The sequence below is a fragment of the Lynx canadensis genome, chromosome A1 (genome assembly GCF_007474595.2).
Source record: "Lynx canadensis isolate LIC74 chromosome A1, mLynCan4.pri.v2, whole genome shotgun sequence".
Classification (NCBI taxonomy): Eukaryota; Metazoa; Chordata; class Mammalia; order Carnivora; family Felidae; genus Lynx; species Lynx canadensis.
The window spans coordinates 153753295-153780689 of NC_044303.2; the positions used below are offsets into that span (position 1 = coordinate 153753295).

At 39.4% G+C, this 27395-nt stretch overlaps 1 protein-coding gene and 1 long non-coding RNA gene across 2 annotated transcripts in view; one reads left to right on the forward strand and one right to left on the reverse strand.

The window, feature by feature from the left end:
• ADGRV1 (adhesion G protein-coupled receptor V1) overlaps positions 1–13822 on the forward strand; it is a 519149-nt gene extending 505327 nt beyond the window's left edge. The window contains 3 exon segments of the mRNA XM_032593635.1: positions 784–975; positions 3807–3984; positions 12793–13822. Coding sequence (XP_032449526.1) covers positions 784–975; positions 3807–3984; positions 12793–12911 — 489 coding nt within the window. The 3' untranslated portion in view covers positions 12912–13822.
• An 8161-nt stretch (positions 13823–21983) lies between these two features.
• Positions 21984–23240, reverse strand: LOC115520349. Its single transcript, XR_003970770.1, has 2 exons — positions 23133–23240; positions 21984–22519 (listed from the first exon to the last, which is right to left on the reverse strand). It is a non-coding gene; the product is annotated as an uncharacterized LOC115520349 (long non-coding RNA).
• Between the last annotated feature and the right edge of the window lie 4155 nt (positions 23241–27395).

The window sequence follows — 27395 nt, forward strand, 5'->3', positions numbered from 1 at the left end:
TGTAGAAATCATGAAGGACAGCCAGTGTAGGCCATGTCTGGAACACAAATGCAAAATCTGAGTTGCTCTCTGTGACGGAAGCAGAGCAATTGTCAAGAGCTTGACTAGGTTGCAAAAGAATTTAAAGGGCCAGCAGATCTTTAAGAACTCACAAGATAGCTTTGTTGTCTCCTGGAACGTTCGCTGAGAAGCAAGGCACGCTAAATACCAAGCAATTCATAGAATTCCTCTGAGTCCCTACCCAGTGATGCTGTTTTCAAATGAAATAAGTCAGTGAGCTGTATAAACAAAATCAGAAGGTTCAATTAGTACTGCCCTTCTGGAAGTCTACCTCACTTCAACCATTTTGCTAGGAAAAAAATGAGAACAAGTGAGATCCATGGGAAAAGAGTAATTTTCTGGAAGGCAAGAGGTTTGCTTTCTATAACAAAAAGGTACACGGCTAATCAGATATGCGTCTGCAGTTTGTTTTCACATATTTGTAGGGCTAGATTTCAGAGTCACTTGTGTTTTAATCAAGAAAAAAAAATGTGGTTTTTTGTGTGTGTGTGTGTGTGTTTTTTAGTGAGGGGGCACTTTTCCCAAATCACATTGGAAAACTTTTTTGTGACATCCAGAAATTTACAGTGGCCCCTTGCTAGCCTTGTAACATGTTCTGTAATTCCCAGCTTCAGGTAGAATTTGAATGCTTGTAGAAAATCCGGCTATGCTTACAACCACCTTTATTTTTCAGCTGCGGTAGCCGGATTTCCTTTAACAAACTAGTGTTATTTTCTTTTGCAGGGACTTTATGTTTTTGTGGTTTATTTCATTCTGCACAACCAGACGTGCTGCCCTATGAAGGCCAGCTACACAGTGGAAATGAATGGACACCCTGGACCCAGCACAGCCTTCTTCACACCAGGGAGTGGCATGCCTCCTGCTGGAGGGGAAATCAGCAAGTCCACGCAGAACCTTATCAGTGCTATGGAGGAGGTGCCTGCTCTTGCCTTTGCTCTTGCAGTTGCTCACGTTCTCCCCTCCCTCCCTGCCTCCCCTTCCCTCCTCCTTTCTCCCTTCCGTACCCATCTCCCCCTCTCTTCCCACCTCTCCCTCTTTCTCTCTCCCTCCCCCTGTCCACCTCCACCTCAAGATGATTGCAGGTTAAAAGGTACTGTGTGACTTTTAAATCCCTCTCCTGGGAACAGCCTCTGAGCAGTGGTATTTGATTGGCTTACTGTGGTATCATGCCTGTTACCTAATTCTTTTTTTCCCTGCCCTGTGAGCTAAACTAACCAGCGATTTGTACTGGGAAGTCAGAACATAATTTGTCGTCTCTTTCTTCAAAATCTTCCTAATTTAAAATGGCAGTGACTGGATGTGCTTTGGAAATGTTTTTTTTAAATACTGTTCTTCCTAAAAATACGTCCTTCACTCTCTTTCTTCACCCATCCCAGCTCATTACTTGGATCCCAGCAAATACTCAGTGAAAAGAAAAGAGGCTAAAACTCTTTTTAAGTACCAGAAAATATTTTAGGGCAAAAGCTTGGAAGAGGGCTTCAGCAGCACTGCTAGAAAAATCTATCCAGGATGTCCTCTGTGAGATCCACCTCCCACTGTTCTTTGCATTCTGTCCTCATCATTTTGCTTTCCTCTGTCTAAATCACATTGCCACCAATCTGTGAGTAATGCTACCCATAGCACTGGGACCAATGCTCAAAGTTTAAACTTACATGAAGACATTTGTCCAGGAAGAGATAGTATGCAGGTCCCTGACCATTTCTACAGTGCCAGAAGCATGCTTGCTTATTGCTCCTTACATAACTCACATTGCTGTCTTTGTATTAAAGAGCCAAGGGCAAGGGCACCTGCGTGGTGGCCAGTTAAGCATCGGACTCTTGTTTTAGGCTCAGGTCATGATCTCAAGGTTCCTGAGTTTGGTTCCTGAGTTCGAACCCCATGTTGGACTCTGTGCTGACGGCACAGAGTCCGCTTGAGATTCTCTCTCTCTCCTTCTCTTTCTGCCCATCTCCTGCTTGTGCTGTCTCTGTCTCTTTCAAAATAAGTAAATAAACATTTTAAAAAAGGAAAACCAAGGGAAACAGTATTTGTGTTTGCATCCTGAAATCTGGCAAGAAATCAAAGTGCATCTGTCTGAAAAGGCAATGGTTTATTGATAGGTAAGTAGGTAAATAGGTAGGTAGGTATGTAGATAGATAATCTACCTGCTCAGTGATGTTTTTTGTCTCCCATGTTAAATGTTGAAAGGAATTTTATTCATGTCAGGTTAAAATTAAAATAGGTAAGTGATCACAAGTATATTTAAGAATAGGGATATGTCTTTAGTACCCTTAAATGTTTAGAAATCCAGTGCCATTTCTATATCCCCAAAGTTGTTAAAATGGAATTGTTTTCACATTGTAGTTGGTACCAATAGAAATGGATTTTTTTTTTAATTTTTTTTTAATGTTTATTTATTTTTGAGACATAGAGAGACAGAGCATCTACGGGGGAGGGTCAGAGAGAGAGGGAGACACAGAATCGGAAGCAGGCTCCAGGCTCTGAGCTGTCAGCACAGAGCCTGGCGCGGGGCTCAAAATCACGGACTGCGAGATCATGACCTGAGCCGAAGTTGGACGCTTAACCGACTGAGCCACCCAGGCGCCCCCATAATGGATACTTTTAGAACCAACGATTCAGGAGTGAATCTTTAAAAAAAAAAAAAAAAAAAAAATGTTTTTTTGTCTTTTTGATTGTTTATCCAATGTAGCATTTGTCTAGATCTGAACTATACAATACAATAGCCATTAGCCATGTGTGGCTATTTAAATTCAAACTAAGTAAAATTAAACAGTATTAAAAGTTCAGTTTGTCGCTCACCCTGGCCACATTCAAGTGCCCAGTAGCCACGTGTTCCGTGGCTGCCGCAAAGGAGAGCACAGATTTAAAATATCCGTGTCATCACAGAAAGCTCTGCTGAGCGGTGTGGCTCTAGATGGTCAACTTCTTACTGAAATATTTTAAGGCTTAATCTTCTCTCACATTATTCCTACAGTCCTCAGGTCACTTTTCTCAGCAGGAGGCTCCCCTGTAGTCTCTCAGAAAACCCCGTGTCGGGAGAGAGCAGCTGTGACAATTCAGTTCCTGGGCCTGAGCCACTACTTGAATGTTCATGTAGGGTGTTGCACAATGGCACACCCTTCAAGTGTGTCCTGCCTTCCTCAGAAGCTCAGAATTGGCCTTGATCCAGCTGTCAGTGAGGGACTGTCAGCGACATTCTAGAAAGCCACGCAGAGAAGGGAAAGCATTAGGCAAGGAAGGATTAAGGGGTTGTTTATCAGTGACCCAGAGGGAAGTGAATACATTTAATCATTTTGGGTTAGAACTATCTTTTTAATCATTTAATCCAATGATTGTGTGAAGATTTATTTTGTAACTGGAAGTTTCTACCTTTTACTCCCCTGAGGCTATTTTGTCCACCACTCCATTAACTCCCCCCATTATATTCTTAACAGTTTCCTTCCCATACATCCTACAAAAAAATAAAACATGTTGTTTGGGTTTAAAAAATAATTTTCTTTCCCCACACATGACCACATAGAAATCTACAAGTAATTCTAATAGAGAAATTGTTGAGAAACACCAGATTAGGTTGTCTCTAAGGACAAAAGGTAAGATTAAAGAGGTCTTCTTCTAAACAGTTCAGCAGTCCCTTCACTTGATGTTTGTAATAAGAATGTGGAGATAAATTATTCATGTAGATATCAGAGTAACTATGTAGGTGTTGATATTATTGTTTCCTTTTCTCCCCACCCTACACCAAAAAGGTGCCACCTGATTGGGAGAGAGCATCCTTCCAACAAGCCAGTCAGGCCAGCCCTGACCTGAAGCCAAGTCCGCAGAATGGCGCCACATTTCCTTCCTCTGGAGGATATGGCCAGGGGTCACTAATAGCTGATGAGGAGTCCCAGGAGTTTGATGACTTGATATTTGCATTAAAAACTGGTATGTATGAACCCACAAACCACATTAGAAGTAGGCACTCTTGCTATGCTACAACTTATATCCTCTTCCCATGAAGTGCACATCCTGATTCTCATGACCCATTCCTAATCCTAGCTAAACTTTAGGATATTTTGTTCTTGGCACCAACTATAACACAATCTAAAAATAATTTATAATTTGCTTTTAAGAAAAAGGCATACTCTAAATGTAAATGTCTCTGTCCTGGAATCTTGATGTAACACCAAGATACCATTGAAACAATCTCAGTGTTGTAAGACAATCTGGTAGGGATCTCACTCAGAGAGTTTTGCCTCTGACCTGTCATGGAGACCTGGAGTGTCTTTGAAGCAAAGAATTTCAAAGGCAGTATCATGGGCGGCATGTAGTTCTTTCGTTTTCCAAGCACCATCACATATTGTATCTCACTGGCTCCTCTTACATGTTCAACCCCACTCAGCCTGTGACCCCAGTAGATAGTTGTTTTCAAATCAAATATAAGGGTTTTTTTCCTTTCCTTTAAACATTTTTTTTTAAATTATTAAGTAAACTCAACCCCAACGTGGGGCTTGAACTTAAGACCCTGAGATCAAAAGTCCCATGCTATCGACTGAGCCAGGTAGGTACCCCTGCAGTTTTTTTTTTTAATTTTTTTCCTCAGAAAGATCTTGAACTGCCAGTGGTATAAAAATTTCAGTGAAATTTTCATTTCTAGATGTGCAAGCAAGCAAGAAGATATGTCCATGCTCAGATGAGCGTATTAAAATAATTATTCCAAGTATATTTTACTATATATATATATATATATATATATATATATATATATATATATATATATGCTTATATTAAGAATAGTGCTTGGAGGGGCACCTGGATGGCTCAGGCAGTTAAGGGTTCGACTTCAGCTCAGGTCATGATCTTGCAGTTTGTGGCTTCGAGCCCCACATCAGGCTCTGTGCTGACAGCTCAGAGCCTGGAGTCTGCTTCAGATTCTGTGTCTCCTTCTCTCTATGCCTCTCCCCTGCTTGCTCTCTGTGTCTCTCTCGAAAACAAATAAACATCAAAAAAAAAAAAATTAAAGAAAAAAGAATAGTGTTTGGAAAATGAATACTTTCCAATATTCATATCCAACAATATTGTTGGGAAAATGAATGAATGAAAGAAAAATGAAACTTAAGAGTTTGCTTGGAGGAATAGACATTCACACAAACGTGATATAAGGAAGAGTAAATAAGTAGTGAAAAGAAATATTAATTATTGAAGAGATCAAGGAAATCTTTTTAAATGCTCTCAATTGTATCTTGAAAAATATGTAGGTTTTAAATAGGTGAAGGGTGGAGAAAAGGCATTGCAGACTGAGGGAGTAGAATGAGCCATGCCTTGGGGCTTACAGTGCTCAGTTTATAGGTGCCTGGGGAGAAGAGACCCTGCCTGCAGCATGGCCAGGGTGGAAGGTGATTGCATCCAGGCAGCAGCATGAAGGCCCGAAACCTGCATGGTTTATAATTTACTGTAGTTCCCCAACTGGGTTTCAGCGAACAACCTCCTTGAGATATTTATAGCCCTCCTCAATGGGAGGATCCCCTGACTGAGTCTATTTGGGAAACTGCAAAGATTCACAATTCAATTAGCATTTTAGCAGCTCTGAAAAGTCCTAGAGTAAAGAAACCCACTTCACTTAATTTAACCTGGTGTTTCCGGAACACATTTAGTAATAGATTCATTTTGTGGGAGCAGAACACTTGCTGGTATTTTACATAATGTTAAAATGCTGCTCAGATTCCATGTTAAGGAGTGGGATTTTTATAGAACCTAGTGAGCCATGGAGGTTTTTGAGGAGAGGAATGGCATGTTCCCACTGGTTTTTGAGGCAAAATAACTCTTACAAAAGTATGAAGAGTAAATTTAGAAGCAAAACCAGAAAGGCTGGGAGATTGTTGCAATTGTCCAAGGGAATGGGGTTTGGGTCCCAGATTTAGGAAGTGGAAATAAGAAAGAGAAGATGAGCACAAGAGGAAGGCTGAGCGAACACTCAGAGGACAGTCAGTAAAGGCTTCTGCTTCTCACTTCAGAGGCTGAGGAATCATGTAAAGAGCATTTGTTCATTGATTTGTTTGCAGCTACAAACTGGTGAGTTCAGATTTGGACTTATTGGTTATTAGGCCTGGTGGATCTTAAACATTCAGGCTTGAAGGATCTTAAGCTGAGGGTTTAGGATTGAAGGTATTGGTTTGAAATGCATCCATGCAGAGACTATATTTGAAGCTGCGGGGATGGACAAGTTTGATCTTGGGAGAATGAAGGAGAGAGAGAAGAAGAAAAGAGGTGAGGAAGGGAAAGAAGAAGAACATCCTAGATAATATCTGCCTTTCAAGAGTGAATAGAAGAGGGTCCCACAAAGGAAACTGCAGCGTGCTGAAAAAGAAGTAAAGAGACAACAAAGTTTTATGAAGGAGGTAATGAACAACTGCCCAAAATGCTCACTAGCGTTAGGACTAGAAAGGGGCTTTCAGATTACTAATAATTCTCAGGGAAGATTATGTCCCCAGCACTACAAAGTGGTCAGTTGTTATTATGACACTGAAAACATAAAATGAATTCTTGCAGGATAATTAAATTAGATGTGGGTCCTATATATATAACAAGTATTAAATGCATTCAGTTCAGGAATGTATGGAATGACTTGCTTACTTATAGATGAGTTTAGCATTCTTTGGAGCTCATTAAACTTGTTAGGAAATAAATACTTAAAAAGACCAAAATAACAGTCTGTAACATTGGATCCCTCTGTTTTCAGAAAAGCACCACCCCCTTGACGCTTCATCGTAGAATATGGTCAAATCAGAGGAGCAGTCCACATACCATTCCACCTACAGCTGAATTTACAGTTGATGCATAGGCCGGATTTGGCCCAACAGAGGGTTTTGTTTGATTCTCATAGTGTTGTAACATTTTTTTAAGTACACATTTAAGAATTTAGAGAAATTCCAGGGTGCCTGGCTGACTCAGTCAGACTATGCAACCCTTGATCTTGGGGTCATGATTTCAAGCCCCACGTTGGGTATAGAGATTACTTGAAAACAAAAATCTTAAAAAAAAAAAAATTTAGAGGTGTCCCATAAAACCCCACAATTTCTTTTTTTGAAAAATCTAGCAACAGAGTGCTTAAAGTCTAGCACAATCCTAAAATCTCCTTGATTAGACAGAGCATGAGATCTTTGATTTGTCCAGTGCTCACTAGACCTGGGTCACTGGTCTAAGCTATCCCACCTGGTCTCTGTGACATTTGAGTTCATAAACCTTAATGTATCACAGGTCCACTTTAACCATGGCTTACTCCAGCTCTCATACTGGGCATAGTGGGTCTTCTAAGCCTTTTTCATTTAAACCACTGAACAACTTTGAAAAGCTATCTAACCCTTTGCATATATTTTAATAAAAATGTAAGGGTTTTCATAAGTTGAAATAGGATCAAATAATGTAATTTCCACTGTATTATAAGTTTAAAATGAAAATTTTACATTATTCTTTTAAACTATTTGATAGGAATCTAAATATCATAGCAACTAGATACCCATTGTTATTCATTCCATTTTTAAAATATAGGAGCAGACTTTTTTCTTAGAGTTGGAAATTTTACATAATTGTCTTTTCTCCTTGAACTTGTATTTCCACTCCACTCCCACCACAGAATTTTATCCTAATGTAATATATTTTGTGCTTGAAATTCATTTAATCTTCACTTACTCATACTTCTCTCTCACAAAACATGTATATAAATTGAAATTTAAAATTATTCTGTGGTCATAAGGCTATATATAAAGTGTCCAAATTTTCTTTTATTATCATTATATTTATTATTAATCTACATTGAGTAAGTCAGCACTGATTTTAAAATATTAAATGTTTTGATGAGTAATTATCAAAAACTCATGAGAAGAGTGCACCTTGGGACGCCTGGCTGGCTCAGTCAGATCTCATGGCCTTAAATTCAAGCCCCACCTTGGATAAATAAATAAACTTAAAAAAAAACTTAAATAAGTAAACTTTAAAAAAAAAGGAGTGCACATAGAAGTTAAAGATCTGGGAATACATTTTCTTCAAGCTATCCTTCTCATACCACCCTAGACCCTTTGAAAAGCCATGTACCAAAGGTAAAGGAATCCCAATGCTTCAGATGCTTTGTAAAGGACATCAGAGGCACTGACCTGGAGCATTGTATAGTATTAGATTATGAGGTGAGTGACCAGATTTTTATGTTGATCCAAAAATGACAAGATTCTAGAATATGTCAGGCTTGGAACATATTAGGCTTAGAAACAGGGTCTTTCTTCACTGAGGACTCCTCCCAGAGAGACTAATCTGATTCCTTATCATCCCTCATCTCTTAGCTTCCTGGCTTTACTCAGGCCAAGGACACAAATGTCATGGTAAACATTTCTTTATTGAAAACTTCAAATGATTTCTTTTTCAGTCAGAAGAAAATAAATAACAAGTCCTTGAATAGAAACAAAAACATTCAGAATCAAGGCCCAAATGCTCAAACTGCTCTAAGAACTCATTAATAAATTTCTCTTTCAGCTATATCACATAAAATCACAATGACTTATTTAACTTCAAAAACTTCTAGAGACCAGTGTGCTAAATAAAGTTAAGTGGGCCTCAAAATGGAAGAGCAGGATTTGGAAAGCTAGAAGATTGAGGGAGAATGACCTTTGTATTACTGTCACATTTGAAAAATCCACAGAAAATAGGAATGTGCCTTGGGGTCAGAGAGCCCAGTGTTGGCAACCTAGTTCTGCAGTGCACTATCTGTGTGATTTTCAGCAAGTGACTCAAGCTTTCAGTTTCCTCATTTAGCTAATAAGAGTTATTATAAGTAGTTGGTAAGTTTTCCTGGGGTTTAGAGATTGTTAGTGTAAAGAATCTATCAGTAGCTGGCAGTCTAAGTTCAGTAGCACATTGTATAAATTATTTGTTGGGTTCAGCTCATTGTTATGCTTAAAAACAATTTTCTTTAGTTTATTAAATTTTTTGAACATTTATTTATTTTTGAAAGACAGAGAAGGAGTGGGAGAGGGGCAGAGAGAAAGGGGGACACAGAATCTGAAGCAGGCTTCAGGCTCTGAGCTGTCAGCACAGAGCCCAACGCCAGGCACAAACTCCCGAACCATGAGATCATGACCTGAGCCGAAGTCAGACGCTTAACTGACTGAGTCACCCAGGTGCCCCTTTTTCAGTTTATTTATTTATTTTGAGAGAGATAGAGACAGTGCAAGTGGGGGAGGGGCAGAGAGAAAGGGGGAGAGAGAGAATCCCAAACAGGCCCCACACCTTAATCGCAGATATTCGAGGCTTGAAACCAGGAACTTAGAGATCATGATCTGAGCCAAAACCAAGAGCCAGCAGCTAAACCGACTGAGCCACCCAGGTGCCCCTAAAAACAATTTTACATATCCATACTGTATTCTGAAACACCCGGGTGTTCATTGCATCATGACTATTAAGTGAGGTAGGAATGGGGGTGGCTTGAATATGTGCCGAGAAGGTTTAAAATGTGTTCTAGACCAGGGACAAAGTAGCACAATTAGAACTGCCACCACAAAAGACAGTATGGTATAGAAGAAAACACCTTACATTTGGGGTCAGAAGACCATTGGACATCTTCACTCTGGGATTTCCCTGCTATGTGACATGAGCAAGTCAGTCAACACCCTGATCTGCACTCAATCCCTGCATCTGTAAAACAAGACTAATAATCACCCTTTCCTAACTAAACTGTATTGAAATGTTGAAGAAAGGAGAGGCACTAGATGAATGTAAAATATTACATCTAGTTTCTTTGATATTACCTATTCTACCATAGGGAAAGGTGACTATTACCACAGTTAGTGGATTTTTCTTGAATTTCTGGCTTAAAATTTAAGCAGAAAAATTCCTTTCAGAAAATCCTGATACTCACTGCAAAACACCCTCCCAGACTACTTATGCATTACAAAGAGCCCAGAAGCCTGGGGCTATGCTCCCAGTCTGTCCTGTTATTACTGTGTGTAATATGGGCCCTTTCTGAGTCTCAGTGAGGGATTAAGAATTGAGTAATATGCATTTATTTCAGCTTGGGAGAAACTGAGAAGGAGGATGAGCTGGGTCATGTAGATGTGGTGATTCAAGGGGAGACTCTATCTACAACTTCCTGACATTTCACAGGGCTCTGGGTTACAAACAAGATGGTGACAGCCATTACTTTGAAAGCTACGCCCCATGTTAAACCTCCCAGCCCAGTCCCCTCTGTTCCTTGCTGTCTGCTCGGCAGGCTTTCGGTACAGAACTTCTCTCTGGTGTGCTTTGTAAATATGCTGGGCAAACACTTCTGTATTCCTAAGGAGATTTGGAGCAGACCAGCACAAAGTCAGTGGGAGCTCATACTAGTTTGTTCATTAAGCCCCATTCTGCCCTGATGGTAATCATGGTGTCCTCTCCTTCTCTGTAGTTGATCTCCTATTGGGCAACTTTGTTATTTAGCCCTTTTGTTCCTCCTTACCTGAGGCTGCTACTGGCCTCAGGGCCTCAGTTATCTTCTCCTTATAGAGTGGCCAAGGTCTTCCAATCCACTCAGGTTCTTCCAAGTGGGACAGTTCCCCTGCTCCCCTGGCAGAGAAGCATGGACCTTTTATCCTCCTTCTAAGACATAATAGCAGATTCAAATATTACCTCAGGGGCCAAGCAGATACTGTAGATGACGCAAGAGGACCAGATGAGAAAACAGTGGCAAACCAGAGGGTAGTGCCAGATCCATGTTTTTGCTCCTTTTTTTTTTCCATTCCAAAAATGCAGGCCTAGTGCTGCCCTCTGCTTTTTCAAGAGAAACCAAAAATCTGATTTTTTTTTTTCACATTAAATGTGTTCGTTTTGGCAACTAAATTTCTAAAAATGTTGTAATTGACAAAATTTTAGTTATTAACTTCCAAGAGTGCATGGGTGTTTGTTATACATTTCGCTCCATGACTTATATATACATTATCTGGAGAGATACCACATAATTTATTATCCAAACCTGGGCAGTTTAAGAGAAAAAAGGGTATGTGATTCATATTTTTTCAGGTATAAACTAGGACTTTTCTTTTCAAGTATTGCATTCTCTACCTCCCTGTTTTGAAGGAAGGTGAAAGAGCTATCTGTGGAAGGGTGTGGGAATGGGCCTTGATGGATAGGCAGGAAGATACTCAGGCTGGAATTAATGGGCACATGAAGGACGAGACAAGAGACCTGATCACTTTGAGAAAGCTTTCCAATAGGCAAATGTTGAAGTATGTCTATTTGGTAGGGTAGAGCCAGATTAGGAAGTGTCCTGAAAGCCAATGCAGACGGTTCCAGACTTGATGTGTTAGTGACACATCAGGAAGAAGAGGGCAGTGAAATGTAGAAAGGATCAGAGGAACAGAACGGGCAATAAGGCTGGAAGAAACTTTGTTGAGAACTAGAACGCAGAGCATAGCTTATTAATACATTCAGCAAACATTCACTGAACACCCACAGTGTGCTGAGCACTGTCCTGTGAGTTAGAAGATTCAAAGATATGAGGGATATGATGCAATGAGGGAGTCAGAAATTTTGAAAGGGAACCATCAGGTTTCTGTGGGTAGCCAAGGTAACCGCTGAGTTGATACTGACAGGAAGAATGGAGGCAGCCAGATTAAGGAGGTGGGGGATGAGAAGGGCATCTCAGGCAGGGGGATAGTAGTGAGACGGCAGGCTAGAGAGCAAAACGGGTCACGCAGATAGTGTGGGCCTTGAAGTGGGACTGAAGACAAGGCCTCCAGTGGTGAGACAGAAGGAAGAGATTCAGGAGAAAGCAGAAGAGCTCTGGAAAGAACCAGCAGGTCAGGGGATGAGATGAGCAAGTGTAGTGTCCCAGAAGCAAAGGGTGGAAGTGGGGTTTCAACAGCAACCTTTCACAGAGAGGGTGGGGAGGACAGACCCAGAAGAAGGAGGGCTTGGCTAGAAGAAGGCAGTGGTGGGCTCCTCCTTCCATCCCCAACTAGATTAAGACGAACCTAATTCATAGCTACCAACTCTGCACATGTGCCTTTCCTGCGTTTCAAACAGAAAGGGAAGTCTCGGCTGCCCAGCAACTGGTTTTTCACTTTCCTTCTTGTTTGTAGCGTGTGTGCCCAGCAGAGGGGGAGGAGTGGGACCTGTAATCGGTAGTGATTCAGCCCAGCAGCACACCCTGTGACCACATCCCCATTCTGTGTGTGAGTGTGTGAGTGTAAGTGTGTGTGTGTGAGAACATGAGAGTTTGTGTTCCTCCGCGCATTAGACAAGAGAAGAACAAGGTATTACTCCAGCACAGTGTTAAATTCTCTGAATTATTCTGAGTTGTAAAACGAGGAGTGAACAGTGGAGCTTCCTCAAAACAGAGATTCTGGGCGCTCTCTGTAATTAACAGCTAGCCTTGTGGGTTTTGTGTATGGATCTGTTTTGGTTCTGTGTTATGCAATTATTTTTATATTGGGATCAGATCTGAGTCATTCAGAGCCTGTGTCTTCTGGGCGCTGATATGACAGCAGGTGTTGTCAGTGCAGCTCTTTCTTCTCAGAGCATGCAGCTCTTGATCTCGGGGTGGTGAGTTCAAACCCTACATTGGGTGTGGAGCCTACTTAAAAAAAATTAATAATGATATCTATTCGAAATGTATAGCTCGCTATTTACCAGTGTAATAGAAATAAACGTGTTGTTTTGATTTAACTTGGCCCTCAAAACACTGCACTAATGGTTGGGAGTTTTGTGTGTATTCTTTTTCTATTACAGGTGCTGGTCTCAGTGTCAGTGATAATGAATCGGGTCAAGGGAGCCAGGAGGGAGGCACCTTGACTGACTCCCAGATCGTGGAACTCAGGAGGATACCCATTGCTGACACCCACCTCTAGCGCCTTAGTGACCATTAGAATGATACTTTTGTATTTGTATTGGTTTTGAGCTAAAACTCTAATTTTTTACATACAGCTCTATAATAGGAACTTATGAATTGTACTGGATGATTAACCCAGAAGTGATTGTTGTGTTGGGAATATGAGTTACTTATCTTTGTGCAACCTGCAAATTCATTGCTATGATGAAGACTGGATCAATTTCTATCCCTTATACCATATATTCCAAGAATACTAGTTGTTTTTTTAATCATCCTGCATGGCTAACATTGTTTAATAAAAGTAATAACGATCAATAAAAACAATAGAATCCATATGACATCACCCAGGCTCGTTATTTATGAGGAAATGTTGTGTATGAGCAAAGAAACACGCTTATCTAGTGTGGTCAAGCACCTTTTTTCTTCCAGTATTGACACAGGTCATCCAGACTTAAGACTTTACAGCTTTTAGAAGACTTTCATTCCTAAAAACCATAAAATGTTATCGTCTGTTAAAGATTCTACACTACGTGTTGACGGGGATACTGCAGTTTGCATCATCTTTCATCAAAAGTATGTATTTCTGCTCATTATAAAATTAGGGATCTGAACATTTTCCAAAATAAATGTTCTGTTCCCAGTTAAAAATAACTACTACATCAAGCATTTTAGCACAGCTAAGAAGAGGAGCATTTAAACAGTGCAGTTTGTTTAGGAGAAATATTTCTGGGTTTTGATTTTTCAGTCTTTCTTTGTCTTGGAATGAGAAATCAGAAAGTCTGTCCCAGAACAAACACTATTGTGTTTGTGATGATTTCATTGACTGTGGTTCCAGAAGAATCATTAGGAACAGAACACATTTGTCCTAAGGAAGCCTTTGTGACCTTTTGTTTCTGAATTTTTTAGTATTTTTGAGAAAATCAGTATCATCTCAACAAAGAAATTAAAATTAAAAATAATTAAATTTTTTTTTCAACGTTTATTTATTTTTGGGACAGAGAGAGACAGAGCATGAACGGGCAAGGGGCAGAGAGAGAGGGAGACACAGAATCGGAAACAGGCTCCAGGCTCTGAGCCATCAGCCCAGAGCCCGACGCGGGGCTCAAACTCACGGAGTGCGAGATCATGACCTGGCTGAAGTCGGACGCTTAACCGACTGCGCCACCCAGGCGCCCCATAAATAATTAAGAGAAAACTTTGTTCCTTTAGAGCCATAATTAAAACACCTAAGTGTCCTTTAATTACTTAAGCATGGATTTACTTTTTATAAAACCTGAGTGGCGTTATTTATCTTGATGAGATTGTGAAATGACTCTTCTCTTTCTGTTAGTCCTCCCCCACTCCTACCCCCTCCCTCTTACATTGAGTGTTCATGAGTGGATTGTCACTGTAGGTAGGAAACAAAAAGCTGCCCAACAAAATCAAACAGCATAACAAACAAAGCTCCGTCCTTGGTGGAGTTATAATCCTTTTTGGAAAGTTTAGAATAGGTGGTAACAGGATTGTATTTACGTTATGTGACAAATAAGTTGGTTGTCTCTTTCAACCCCAGCACTGCTCTGTATACAGTCTGTTTCATGATAGGGTGGAGGCAATTGATGAAATTGGTTATAATATGTAAAATCTAAGATGAAAATTTTAGACTTGGTAACATTGAAATTGTTAGTAGATTTTAATGAATTGGGGGCTTATGTAATGATGATAGAAATGTGAGATTTCATTGCGTGGAATCTGTAAGTCATAGTCACTGTAACATTTTCCACAGAAAACTAGATTCTTATTTGTCACTTAAGGTATTTTCTTAAGGAATTTACTTAGGGTAAAATCAGTCTCGTTACCACCATTTTTTAAAATAATTTTTTTACGTTTATGTTGAGAGAGACAGAGCAGGAGCAAGAGAAGGGCAGAGCGAGAGGAGAGAGAATCCCAAGCAGGCTCTGCAGGGTCAGTGCAGAGCCCAACGTGAGGCTTGAACTCATGAAACCGTGAGATCATGACCTGAGGTGAAATCAAGAGTCAGATGCTTAACAGACTGAGCCAACCCAGGCGCTCCAACCACCACCTTTAAAGTTCATGAAAAGCCTATCACTTTACCAATGAGGAATTCTCTAACAAAGGCAATTGCCAGTAGCTACTCACTTTCATTTCTGCATATTGTCAGAATTTGGGGAAAGTCTGGCCTAAAACATGACAAATGGGATACGTTTTTTACTTCAGGTTATTGAATTTGTATGGCTGTCCAAAGTACCATTTTAATAAGGAATCAAAAGGACTACCTGCTGCTGTTCAGCAGGATTCTTTTAAATATTGGAAGGAAAGAAACAAAATTTCCAGAAGCCACAGTGCTAAAATAAATAAACTTTATGTTCTAACAGCAGCAATATTTTGCCATCCTGTTTCCTCTCACTGTAGATTAAAATGGGACATTTGCCCGGGAAGTATAATACTGTGTAGGAAGAAACAAATCAAATTCCTAAAAATGAAAACTAAAGAAAGGGTTGAGACTACTGTGTTGCAATTGCTTTTTTTCAGGGGGTTTGAACTTCTTTCTTCATGACACTTTGTAAAATTAATTAATTAATTTTTGAAAGGTGGGGGGAGGAGCAGAGAGAGAGGATCTGAAGCTGGTTCTGTACTGACAGTGAGAGGCCACTGCAGGGCTCGAACTCACGAAGAGTAAGATCATGACCTGAGCCAGGTAGGATGCCTTAACTGACTGAGCCCACGAGGCGCCCCTCTTCGTGACAGTAAAAAAAAAAATTTTTTTTTAATGTTTATTTATTTTTGAGAGACAGAGACAGAGTGTGAGTTGGGGAGGGGCAGAGAGAGAGGGAGACACAGAATCAAAGCAGACTCCAGGTTCCCAGTGGTCAGCACAGAGCCCCATGCGGGGCTCGAACTCACAAACCTCGAGGTCATGACCTGAGCCGAAGTCAGTCGCTTAACCAACTAAACCACCCAGGCACCCCTTTGTGACATTTTTAAAGGAGCTTGATTAAGATGTAATTCACATCCCATACAATGCACCCATTTAAAGTGTGCAATTCAGTAGTATTTGGTATATTGGATTATTGGGGTTTCTTTATTGTAAAATATATGTAATACAAAATTTGTCATTTTAACCATTTTTATTGTAATTTTTAAATTCAGTGGCATTAATTGCCTTTACAATGCTATTCACCCCTCCCCTCTATTTCCAAAACTGTTTCACCACCCTAAACAGAAACTCTGTTTTTCTCATCTCCATGACATTTTCTGTCCTCTGTCAATAGACACCTAACATTTCCTTGGGAAATGTCTCTGCTGTATTTTTGTGATCTTAAACTTGTTCTTCTTTTTGCCTCAGGTTTTCTTCAATTTTTATGTTCTAGAACATTAAAAAAAAAAAAAAGATTTTCTCATTCTGGATGCAAGCGCGGGCAGGCATGCTACTGAGGTATGGAGTAGCGTTGTTGCTGTTGGAATTCCTACCAAGATAGGAGTGCAGGCAAATGAAAATCTTAGTGAGTAAAACAGAAAGAATTTCACTCTGGAACTTTAGCTTTAAGTTGTTTTTCAGTTTCTTGAGGTGTCTTAGGATTGTTGTGTGTGTTTTTTTTAAGTTTTTTTTTTTTTTTTTTAAGTAATCTCTACACCCAAAGTGGGGCTCAAACTCACAACACTGAGATCAGGAGTTGCATGCTCCACCAACTGAGCCAGCGAGGTGCCCTGAGGAATCTTAGGGTTTAATCAATATTTCCATGTCTCCCAAATCTGATCAAAGAAGTTTAAACACATAATTTGGGATATGAATGGAAAAAGACAATGCTTATTTAGGAAAATAGCTCCCAAGAAATTTCACCTTGTGCTTACCAGCACTTAAGATGCTCTTTGAGTTTAGCCGTAAGGCCTCTGGATAGATTTGTTTGAGGGTAGGTCTCAATCAGATAAGTTAAGTGGTGTTGACCTTCTCAGAGCACCTGGATGCCAGAGTGGATTTCATCTAGACAGCCTGATCTTGGTAGGAACAGAGAAATCAACAAGGCCATTCCTATGTTTCATATGGTCTTTTAGTGACTAATGGCATGGACCTAGTCTCCCCAGTGCTTCTCTCTCAGGGTATAAGTGAAAGAACCACACTGTCCAAGTGGCATTTAAAGAATGAACCAAGTGACTGAATCTAGGAACTCTTCCATTGTCTTGAATCTTCTTCTAGTCTTTTCAGCTGACTAATAAAATAAGTAAGACAGATGAATGATATTCTTACTGATAAAATGTTGGTACATTGATGTTATTCTTAATACATTTCACCTACCTAAATTTTTTATTAAGTTTATTTATTTATTTAAGCAATCTGTATACCCAACATAAGGCTCAAACTCATGACCCTAAGATCAGGAGTTGCATGCTCTTCTGGGGGCGCCTGGGTGGCTCAGTTGGTTAGGCAATCGACTTCAGCTCAAGTCATGATCTTGTGGTTTGTGGGTTTGAGCCCCACGTCGGGATCTGCGCTGACAGCTCAGAGCCTGGAGGCTGCTTTGGATTCTGTGTCTCCCTCTGTTTCTGCTCCTCCCTTGCTCACGCTCTGTCTCTCTTTCCTTCAAAAATAAATAAATATTAAAAAAATGAAAAAAAAAAAAAAAAAGAGTTGCATGCTCTTCCGACTGTGCCAGCCAGGTACCCCTCACCTACCCAAATTTTTATCTCATAAGAACAATTTCAACACTATAATAGAAAACCAAACTCACCTTTACAAAAATCTAAGAAATCCCAGATGCTTTATTAAACTGTAACACATGCTAGGTGGCATATACAATGAATATTCCTGAGGGAAAAAAATAAACACTATTTTTACTGCTGTCTGTATTCAAATCACTTTGACAAGTTTGGCAACCCCCTTAATTAGGAATTTACTACACTGGAGATAAAAGAGTTTAACAAGGAATATATTTAAAGCCACCAAGATACTCACTAATGCTTCAGTATCATTGATTTATGGCCAGTAAACATCATTTTCTTAAGTAGATTACATGATTGCAGGAGAAGAAGCAAATGGAGAATAACCCTGTTTCCCATCATCTCTGACAATGGGATGCAGTTATCAAATACTGTTGCCATGGTTCTTGGGAGTCCTATAGAGTGCTTTGGTTCAGTTCCCAGCCTGGGGACTCAACAGCTGGGTCTAACAGCTCTGACTGCCCTATGAGCACCAAATTTAGAGCTGAAGTCACTAAAAATGACTCAGCTCAAGGAAATTGTTAGCACTTCTAGGACTGAAATAGTATCTTAGTCCTGTGAGAAAACATAGGTAATCACTGTTTTCTAGTAGATAAAATAATTCCAACTTAAATGGGGTAAAGCATACTTTTTGCTTGTGATTAACCTTTAGGAGTTTATGAGCAAAATCACAAATTTGACTTTTTTAAAAATATAGGAATGAGGGATGCCTGGGTGACTCCATCAGTTAAGCATCTGACCCTTGATTTCGGCTCAGGTCATAATCTCACAGTTTGTGAGGTCGAGCCCCACACCAGGTTCCATGCTGACTGTGGAGCCTACTTGGGATTCTCTCTGTCCTTCTGTCTCTGCCCCTTGCCCCCCCCCAAAATAAATAAAATTTAAATAATATATATAGGAATGAAATGACAACATTTGTTTCATGATACTAATGAAGAAAAGAGGCCACAAATCATTTCAACATCACTTTTTTTTTATTTGATTATGAGTATGATTATAGTTATTTTATTATTTTATTTTTTATTTTTATTTTTTTGATTATAGTTATTTTAAAGGTAAAGGTATATATGTGTATATGTGTATATGTGTGTGTGAGAGAGAAAGAGACTGAAAGAAAGAATTCTGGAAAATCGGAGCAAGAAAATCACGATAATACCTGACAGTTCGAAAGGCATGATTTTAAAAGATTTTGAAAAGCTGATTAATGAAGTGTATGAAACTGTCCATCATCCTGCCCCATAGTATATATCTTTACTCTCTGTACATCCATCAAAATCATTTTGAAGCCTTTTGCCACATTACAAGAGGGAAGTAGTGATCATTTAATAAAATACTAGATGGAGTAGAGAACACTAATAAAACAAATTAGAAAGGTGCTCAAGAACTATCAGAGGCATTATGGTAACTTTCTGGAACATTCCATCAAACAATGCATAGATATTATGTAGTAAATGGCTTGTTTCTTTTTTTTTTTTTTTTAATGTTTATATTTGAGAGAGTGAGCAAGTGGGGGAGGGGCAGAGAGAAAGAGGGACACAGGATCCAATGCAGGGCTCAAACTCACAAACCATGAGACCATGACTTGAGCCAAAGTCAGACGCTTAACTGATTGAGCCACCCAGGTGCCCCAGCTTGTTTCTTCTTTTAAAAGATGATTTTTGGGGTGCCTGGGTGGCTCAGTCGGTTGAGCGTTCGACTTCGGCTCAGGTCATGATCTCACAGTTGGTGAGTGCAAGCCCTGTGTCAGGCTCTGTGCTGACAGCTTGGAGCCCGGAGCCTGCTTCAGATTCTGTGTCTCCCTCTCTTCTGCCCCATCCCCACTCACACCCAGTCTCTCTGTGTCTTAAAAATAAATAAAATATTTTTTAAAAAAATGATCTTTATCCTCCACATTCAACCACATGAACCACATGAAGAAAGGTTCCTTCTTTTTTTTTTTTTTTTTACCCATGAATAGTATTCCATTGTATGTGTATACCATATGTTTTTTAGTCATTCATCTGTAGATGGACATTTGGGTTGTTTCCGTGTCTTGGCTATTGTGAATAATAACTCCAGTGAACATGGAATATCTTCAAGATACTGACTTCAGTTCTTTTGGATAAATACCAAGATGTGAGATTGCTGGATCATATGAGAGTTCTATTTTTTTTTTTTTATGTTCATTTTTTGAGAGAGAGAGCATGAGCAGGGAAAGGGGTAGAGAGAGGAGACACACTCTGAAGCAGGCTCCATGCTGTCCGCTCAGAGCCTGATGTGGGGCTCAAACTCACAAACTACAAGATCATGACCTGAGCCAAAGTTGGATGCTCAACAGACTGAGCCACCCAGGCACACCGTGAGAGTTCTATTTTTAATTTCTTTGAGGAATCTCCATGCTGTTTGCCATTGTGGCTGTGCGGTTTTGTAGTACCACGAGCAGTGTGCAAAGTTTCCCAATTTCTTTACATCCTCACTAACACTGGTCTTTTGGGGTTTTTTTTTTTTTGATAATAGTCATCTTGACAGGTGTGAGGTGATATCTTATGGTTTTGATTTGCATTTTTCTGGTAACTAGTGATGCTGAACATTTTTTTTTATATATCCGTTGGCCATTTGTATGTCTTTGAAGAAATGCCTATGCACGTCTTTAGCCCATTTCTTAATTGCATCATTAGGTTTTTGGGGTTGTTTTTTTGGTGTTTTTTTTTGTTTGTTTGTTTTTGTTTTTTTTTTTTTGCTTTTGAGTTGTAGGATTTCCTTCTATTTTGGAGGTTAACCTCTTCTCAAGTATATGGTTTGTAAATATTTTCTCCCATTCTGTAGGTTGTCTTTTCACTCTTTTGATAAGTGAAATAAGCCAGTGACAGAAAGACAAATAGTGCATGATCCTCCTTAGATAAGATACCTAAAATAATCAAATTTACGGGTGCCTGGGTGGTTCAGTTGGTTGAGTGACTGACTTCGGCTCAGGTCATGATCTCACAGCTTGTGAGTTCAAGCCCTGCATGGGACTCTTTGCTGACAGCTCAGAACCTGGAGCCTGCTTTAGATTCTGTGTCTCCCTCTCTCTCTGCCCCTCCCCCACTCACATTCTGTCCCTCTCTCAAAAATTAAAAATTTAAAATTTTTTTTAAGTAATAATAAAATAAAGTAATCAAATTCGTAGAACCAAAGAATAGCATGGTGGTTTCCTGGGGCTGAGGGAAGGGAGAAATGGGGAGTTACTAACCAGCAGGCATAATGTTTTAGTTAAGCAAGATGAATAAGCTCTAATGATAGGCTGTACAATATTGTACCTAGAGGCACTAATACTTTATTGTACACTTAAAATTTTGTTAAGAGGGTAGATCTGTTAAGCATTCTTACCACAATAAAAATAATTTTTTTTTTTTTTAATTTGCTAACAGAGCTGCTTAATCACTATAGTGTCATGACACTATAGTGTCATGACACTATAGTGTCATGATCTCATGGTTTGTGGGTTCGGACTCCACGTTGACAGCATGGAGCCTCTTGGGATTCTCTTTCTCTCCCTCTCTCTCTGCCCCTCCCCCCCCCCAATAAATAATATAAACTTTAAAACATAAATAAAGTTTTCCAATCTATTGTAGAACTGTTAGTAACCCCTGACAGAATCCCTAATAATATCTGCAGAACCCCAACTGAGAAACCCATAGTAGATTGTAAGCTCATGAAGAGTGGGGACTGTGTCTTGTTTATTTAGGTGTCTTAAGCACCTAGCACAATGCCTGGATCCAAACTGATGTCCACTCAACACATGTGGAACTGAAAAAAAAAAAAAAATCGTTTTTATCCTAATAACTAAAGAAGAGAATAATTTCTCTTGATCTTTTATATATTTAGTTACAGATGTTTTGCCTTTAAAAATCCAAATGGGGGGCGCCTGGGTGGCGCAGTCGGTTAAGCGTCCGACTTCAGCCAGGTCACGATCTCGCGGTCCGTGAGTTCGAGCCCCGCGTCAGGCTCTGGGCTGATGGCTCGGAGCCTGGAGCCTGTTTCCGATTCTGTGTCTCCCTCTCTCTCTGCCCCTCCCCCATTCATGCTCTGTCTCTCTCTGTCCCAAAAATAAATAAACGTTGAAAAAAAAAAATTAAAAAAAAATCCAAATGGATAGCAATTATTGAACAAATTAGATGCCATATCATCTTCATGTTACCAAACAGCTTTCATTTTCAAAGCTGTAATTTGTTGAATTATTCATTTTGCTGCCTAGTTATCCAAGGAGTCTTGAAAAACACTGAAGACCTCTGAAAAGCTTAATTTGATTTGTCAGTAGCCTGTATAACAAGTTTCAAAGTAGGATAGTATTTTAAGGATTCCTTGGTGGGGGCAGAGAGGAGGCCAAACAGAGTAAATAGACAAGAGACAATAGTGACTCTTTGTATCTCATTATTATTCCATGACCTGTTAATCATAAGGGTTTTGTATGGAAAATTACATATGCATGAATGTTTTGTAACCAAAGGGTAATAATCTTCAATCTCTCTCATACTTATCTGGGTCCACAGTAGGAAGTCAAAGAAGTGTGTATTGTGTCATTCATGGTTGATTCATTATGCCTGTACTAAATACATTTGAAATAACAGTCTGCATTGTAACACTCAAACATAGATAATGTGTAATTTCTAATCTCAGTTAGTCAAGAGAATAAGACTAATTGTACTCTGAAGCTGAGAAATCAACGTCTACCAGATTGATTGTAAGTGTCCAAGGTTCAGAAGACCACACTATCATCTTCATAACAGCAATGCCTCTACTCCATGCTGTTAGGAACTAATTATTGATAAAAGTCAAGACTTCATATCCAGTCACAATGTGATTCCTCAAAACAACCCTGAGGATTGTGAGTCAAAAGTCATTGCTTTTTGCCGGTTTCCAAGACTGAACTGCGAAAAGTAGAGCTTCTTTCTGGCCAAGGACAAAAAAAAAAAAAAAAAAAAAAAGCATCTTAAAAAGTGACTTTTTTTTTTTAAATTTTTTTTTCAACGTTTATTTATTTTTGGGACAGAGAAAGACAGAGCACGAACGGGGGAGGGGCAGAGAGAGAGGGAGACACAGAGTCGGAAACAGGCTCCAGGCTCTGAGCCATCAGCCCAGAGCCCGACGCGGGGCTCGAACTCACGGACCGCGAGATCGTGACCTGGCTGAAGTCGGACGCCCAACCGACTGCGCCACCCAGGCGCCCCAAAAAGTGACTTTTTTTAAGGAATAGACATTTTAAAGTCAGAAAGAAAAAAAAAAAAAAGATAAATTGCTCCAAATCACAATTTTCCAGTGTACACATGACAGCAATACACAACAGAATTGCTAGGATGAAAGGAGGAACCAAAAGCAAATTTTATTTCAATTTATCTTTGGTTCAGGTATTTCAAATGCTATAAACTAGGACCGAATAGAATATTTTGAAAGAAAGAAAAAGCATACTTGCTTAATCATACAAAATCTCTTTTTGTCTTACTATGTAAGACTGCTCACATAGTACGGAATGTTTGGGATCTTCTCCCTTTATCTTCTTACTTACCTTTGCCCCTTTCCTCATACAAGGCAAACTTATTCTTGTAAGAAGGAATTTCTGAAAAATTATATTAAAATCATATATTAAAATTTTTTAATGTTTGTTTATTTTCGAGAGAGAGGGAGAAACAGAGCATAAACAGGGGAGGGGCAGAGAGACAGGGAGACACAGAATCTGAAGCAGGCTCCAGGATCTGAGCTGTCAGCACAGAGCCCGAGGCAGGGCTTGAACTCATAAATCAGGAGATCATGACCTGAGCACAAGTCAGTCGCTCAATCGACTGGCCACCCAGGCACCCCTAAAATCATATATTTAAATAAAAGTATATCACTTTTCTTTTCTTTTTCTTTTCTTTTCTTTTCTTTCTTTTCTCGTGGGAAAATCTGATTACAAATAAGGGTTCTGATAAAAAGATTAGCTAAGAAGAGGAAGTGCATCTGTCTGCTCATCAAAAGGAAAAAAAAAAAAGCACCATCAGAAAATAAAGATGGGTGGTGTTTAGTCAGTTCTCCTCGGGGTCTAAGTCACCACCTCATAATGATGTAGCAGGAGATGGATGTGTAGACTAATGTGCAAAGGCACGGAGTAGAGGCTAGCCAGAGCCACACGAGGCAAGTGGCGCGATGAAAAATGTTACTTTTTGTGTTTTTATCTTACTACCAGAGTTTGTTTAAGACATAACAGCTCGTGGCTCCTGGGTGGCTCGGTCAGTTGAGTGACTGACTTCGGCTCAGGTCATGATATCACAGTCCATGAGTTCGAGCCCTGCTTGGGGGCTCTGTGCTGACAGCTCGGAGCCTGGGGCTGTTTCAGATTCTGCATCTCCCCTTCTCTCTATCCCTCCCCACCCGTGCTGCTCAGGCGCTCTCTCTCTCTCTCTCTCTCTCTCAAAAATAAGCATTAAAAAAACTTAAAAAAAAAAAAAAAAAAGAGTGATAGCAGCTTTCAAAGGTTTCAGTTAGTACTTAGCCCAAAGGTGTTGACACGGAGATTGGAACAGCTACCGGAGTGAACCACTATTATTCAGTCACACTGAAAAATTCCAGGAGAGGAACATCCTGGGTCCCCAGAGAACTGGTTGAGTGTGAACATGCAGCGCCCAGTGAGAATCTCTCCTGTGCCAGCTTCAGCCCCGCCCCCAGGGTCGCACCTGCAGGCGTGCACCCTGTGCTCTGCGATATTCCAGAACAGAGGAAGTCCCACTTCTGAGTTCTTAAGTTCTGGTCAGAACTTAAGTCAAGTACCAAAATGTTCGGCATGTTCTTCTCACCTTCTTGCCACTCTGTAGCTGAAAATACCAGATAATTTCTTTACATGATTCCCACTTCAATCCTTCCCATCAAGTGTTGAAATAGGGGTTATGTATTTAATAAATAAATGCCAGCTCTATTAATGCCTTTAGAGGAAGTAGAGAGCAGTCGTATTTTCTTCCGTCTAGGATTTTCACCAACGAAGTAAGTACGTTTCCTGCATAGATGAGGTAAAAAACACTCAACACTCAAGTTTCTCAGTGCAGTTTGTATTTGTGACAAAAGCAGGGAAAAGGTTTTTTCTGTATGTGGGTGAATTAGTTTGATAAAAGATAGGGGCTAGAGGCAAGATGGAATGAAACCTTTTTGCTCTCTCCTCAACTCAGGAAGATTTTGTATTTCATTCTCTTTTTCTCCCTGTGCCTCGAGACTCTCTCCCCTCTTTCTTGAATAAACAGAAAAACAAAAAGCTGTAAGTAGTCTGAAGTAGTTGTTAGGGGTAAACAACTTAACAAGTTCAAACAGTTATCCCCGGTAGGTTCCAGGATAATTTATTTGCACAGATCCGTTCCCTTTGATGTTCAGACCGGTGGACTCCACCTGGTGATAGCTAGAAAACCCTATAAAGGAAATTACTTTCCCGGATATGAAACAAAGGAACTTATACACATTAATATGACCAATTCTGGACTCGACAACTAAAGAAAAATATAGAACATACATTGGATTTTCATAGTAGACAATATTGAAAACAAATAAAATGAATGAATTCTACCCAAGTGGAGAAATTACTTTTTTTTAATGTTTATTTATTTACTTTTGAGACAGAGAGACAAGCAAGGGAGGGGCAGAGAGAGAGGGAGATACAGAATCTGAAGCAGGCTCCAGCCTCTGAGCTGTCAGCACAGAGTCCCAAGAGGGACTCAAACCCATGAACTGCAAGATCATGACCTGAGGTGAAGTTGGATGTTTAACCGACTGAGCCACCCAGGCGCCCTGAGAAATAACTTTTTGAAGGGTCACAAGTAGACACAGTTATTTGAAATAAAGTAGGACTTGAATATGCCTTAAAAACAAGAGATGAATTGGATTTCTTTTGTAATACAAATATCTAAGTCAAGGATTAAAGGACACAAGCAGTGTAAAATACTTGAGAAATCTGGAACACAAAAGACTCACTAAAAGATTGGAAAATAGTACAATCTAGAGTCCCAGCCTATTTTACTTAAAGCTGATCTTACTAAGAAACAGAATTATTCACTAAATGATTATTCTGGAAAACTTCCTTGGCAAAAATCCAACATTTTCTAAAACTCCGTTAGATCTAGTATCTTATGATTCCATATAAGTAAACTCAGATGCTGCTTCATTGCCACAAGGAGAGTAGCTTTTATTTCCTATTAACAAAACACACACAGTTACATACTCCTCTTGGTTTATTGGTAGTACATTTGAGATTATATGCTTTTATCTCATCCAATCAATAGAAATCTATAGGCAGAGTTCAGTGGATTTTGTATTTTGCTCAAATACTGTCTCTAGAATACAAGGTTGTCCATTTGGAATTATAAGATTCCTTCATTTTCCAGAACTTAAACTATTTGAAAAGTTTTGTTCCTTTTGGAAGAACAATTATTCTTCACAGGATTTAGATTGTAATAAATAACACTGTTACCATAAATTAGAAACTCTCTAAAGGTGACAAGCCTTTTAGCTTCAGTGATTTGTACCTCTCTTTCCATCTATACCTTCTCCTAAGCATGGGTGCTGAAAACTTAGACCTTCAGAGTAGAAAATGCCAGTTGGAAATACAATAAATTTCATGCATTTCATCAGCTTGATTTCAGTTGTCATGTGGAATAATCTGTAGAACCCAAGACCCTGTAGGGCCCTTGGAATAAACAATAGTGGCTTTCTGTTGTAGGACTAAACTGTAATATAAAGCAAAGAGGGGACGTGCTCACACTCTGCCTGCTTCAAGGCAAAGTAAAAATTAAGCTCAGCATATGTCACCACATACTTACAAGTGACTTATGAGAGCCTTCTTTATAAATAGATTTTGAGAGTGCCAAGGTTTCCAATGAAATAGGAAACTATTAAAATGGTTTATCATTTTCATTGTGGGGAAAAACAGAGACACCACTGATTCCCCTAAGGCAATAACTGGCCCTTCAAGGACTGTAAAGGAATCGTAGGTGATGGCCCAAATTATTAAATCTGTTACCGAATAGGTAGACTTTTAAAAACATGGCTTCCACCAAGACTACCTTGTATGTTATCTAACATGAGAATACATTTTTTAAAAATAAAAACAAATAAAAATAAATAAAAACATGCCTTCTACAATGATCCCCAATGACAGTATGTGTGCTCATGGGCTGCAAAAATGCATATGATAAAAGATTTGATGAGCCTCCTTTTGATGCTGCTGATGAATTATAGTTCACAGATCCACCTAATAACTCTAAAGCTTCATTTCACAGATGAGAATAAATTTGTTTTAAAGAAAAGTGTGGGGTGCCTGGATGGCTCAGTTGGTAGAGCATGTGCCTCTTAATCTTGGGGTCAAGAGTTCAAGCCCCATGTTGGGTGTGGAGCCCACTTTAAAAAAAAAAGAAAAGAAAAATGTAACAGTGGTAAGATTAAAAGTTTACACAGTACATATGCTCTTTGAAGGTACAAATTTTTTGGAGAATGAAATGAATGTAGGAAGAAAGCTCTTGTGAAGTCATCTGAGAGAGAATATTTTTAGAGTATGTTAAAAATATTAATGAATAGGGGCGCCTGACTGGCTCAGTAGAGCATGCGACTTTTGATCTCAGGGTCGTGAGTTCAAGCCCCATGTTGGGTGTGGAGCCTACTTAAAAAAAAATGTTAATGTATAAATGAGACAACTTTTATAATACAACCCAAAGTTTATAGCTAACAAAATATGTATAATAAAATTCTACATATTTACGTGTATGTTAATATGTAATATAAATACAAAAAGCCTGTAATTGTATATTATATGTATATA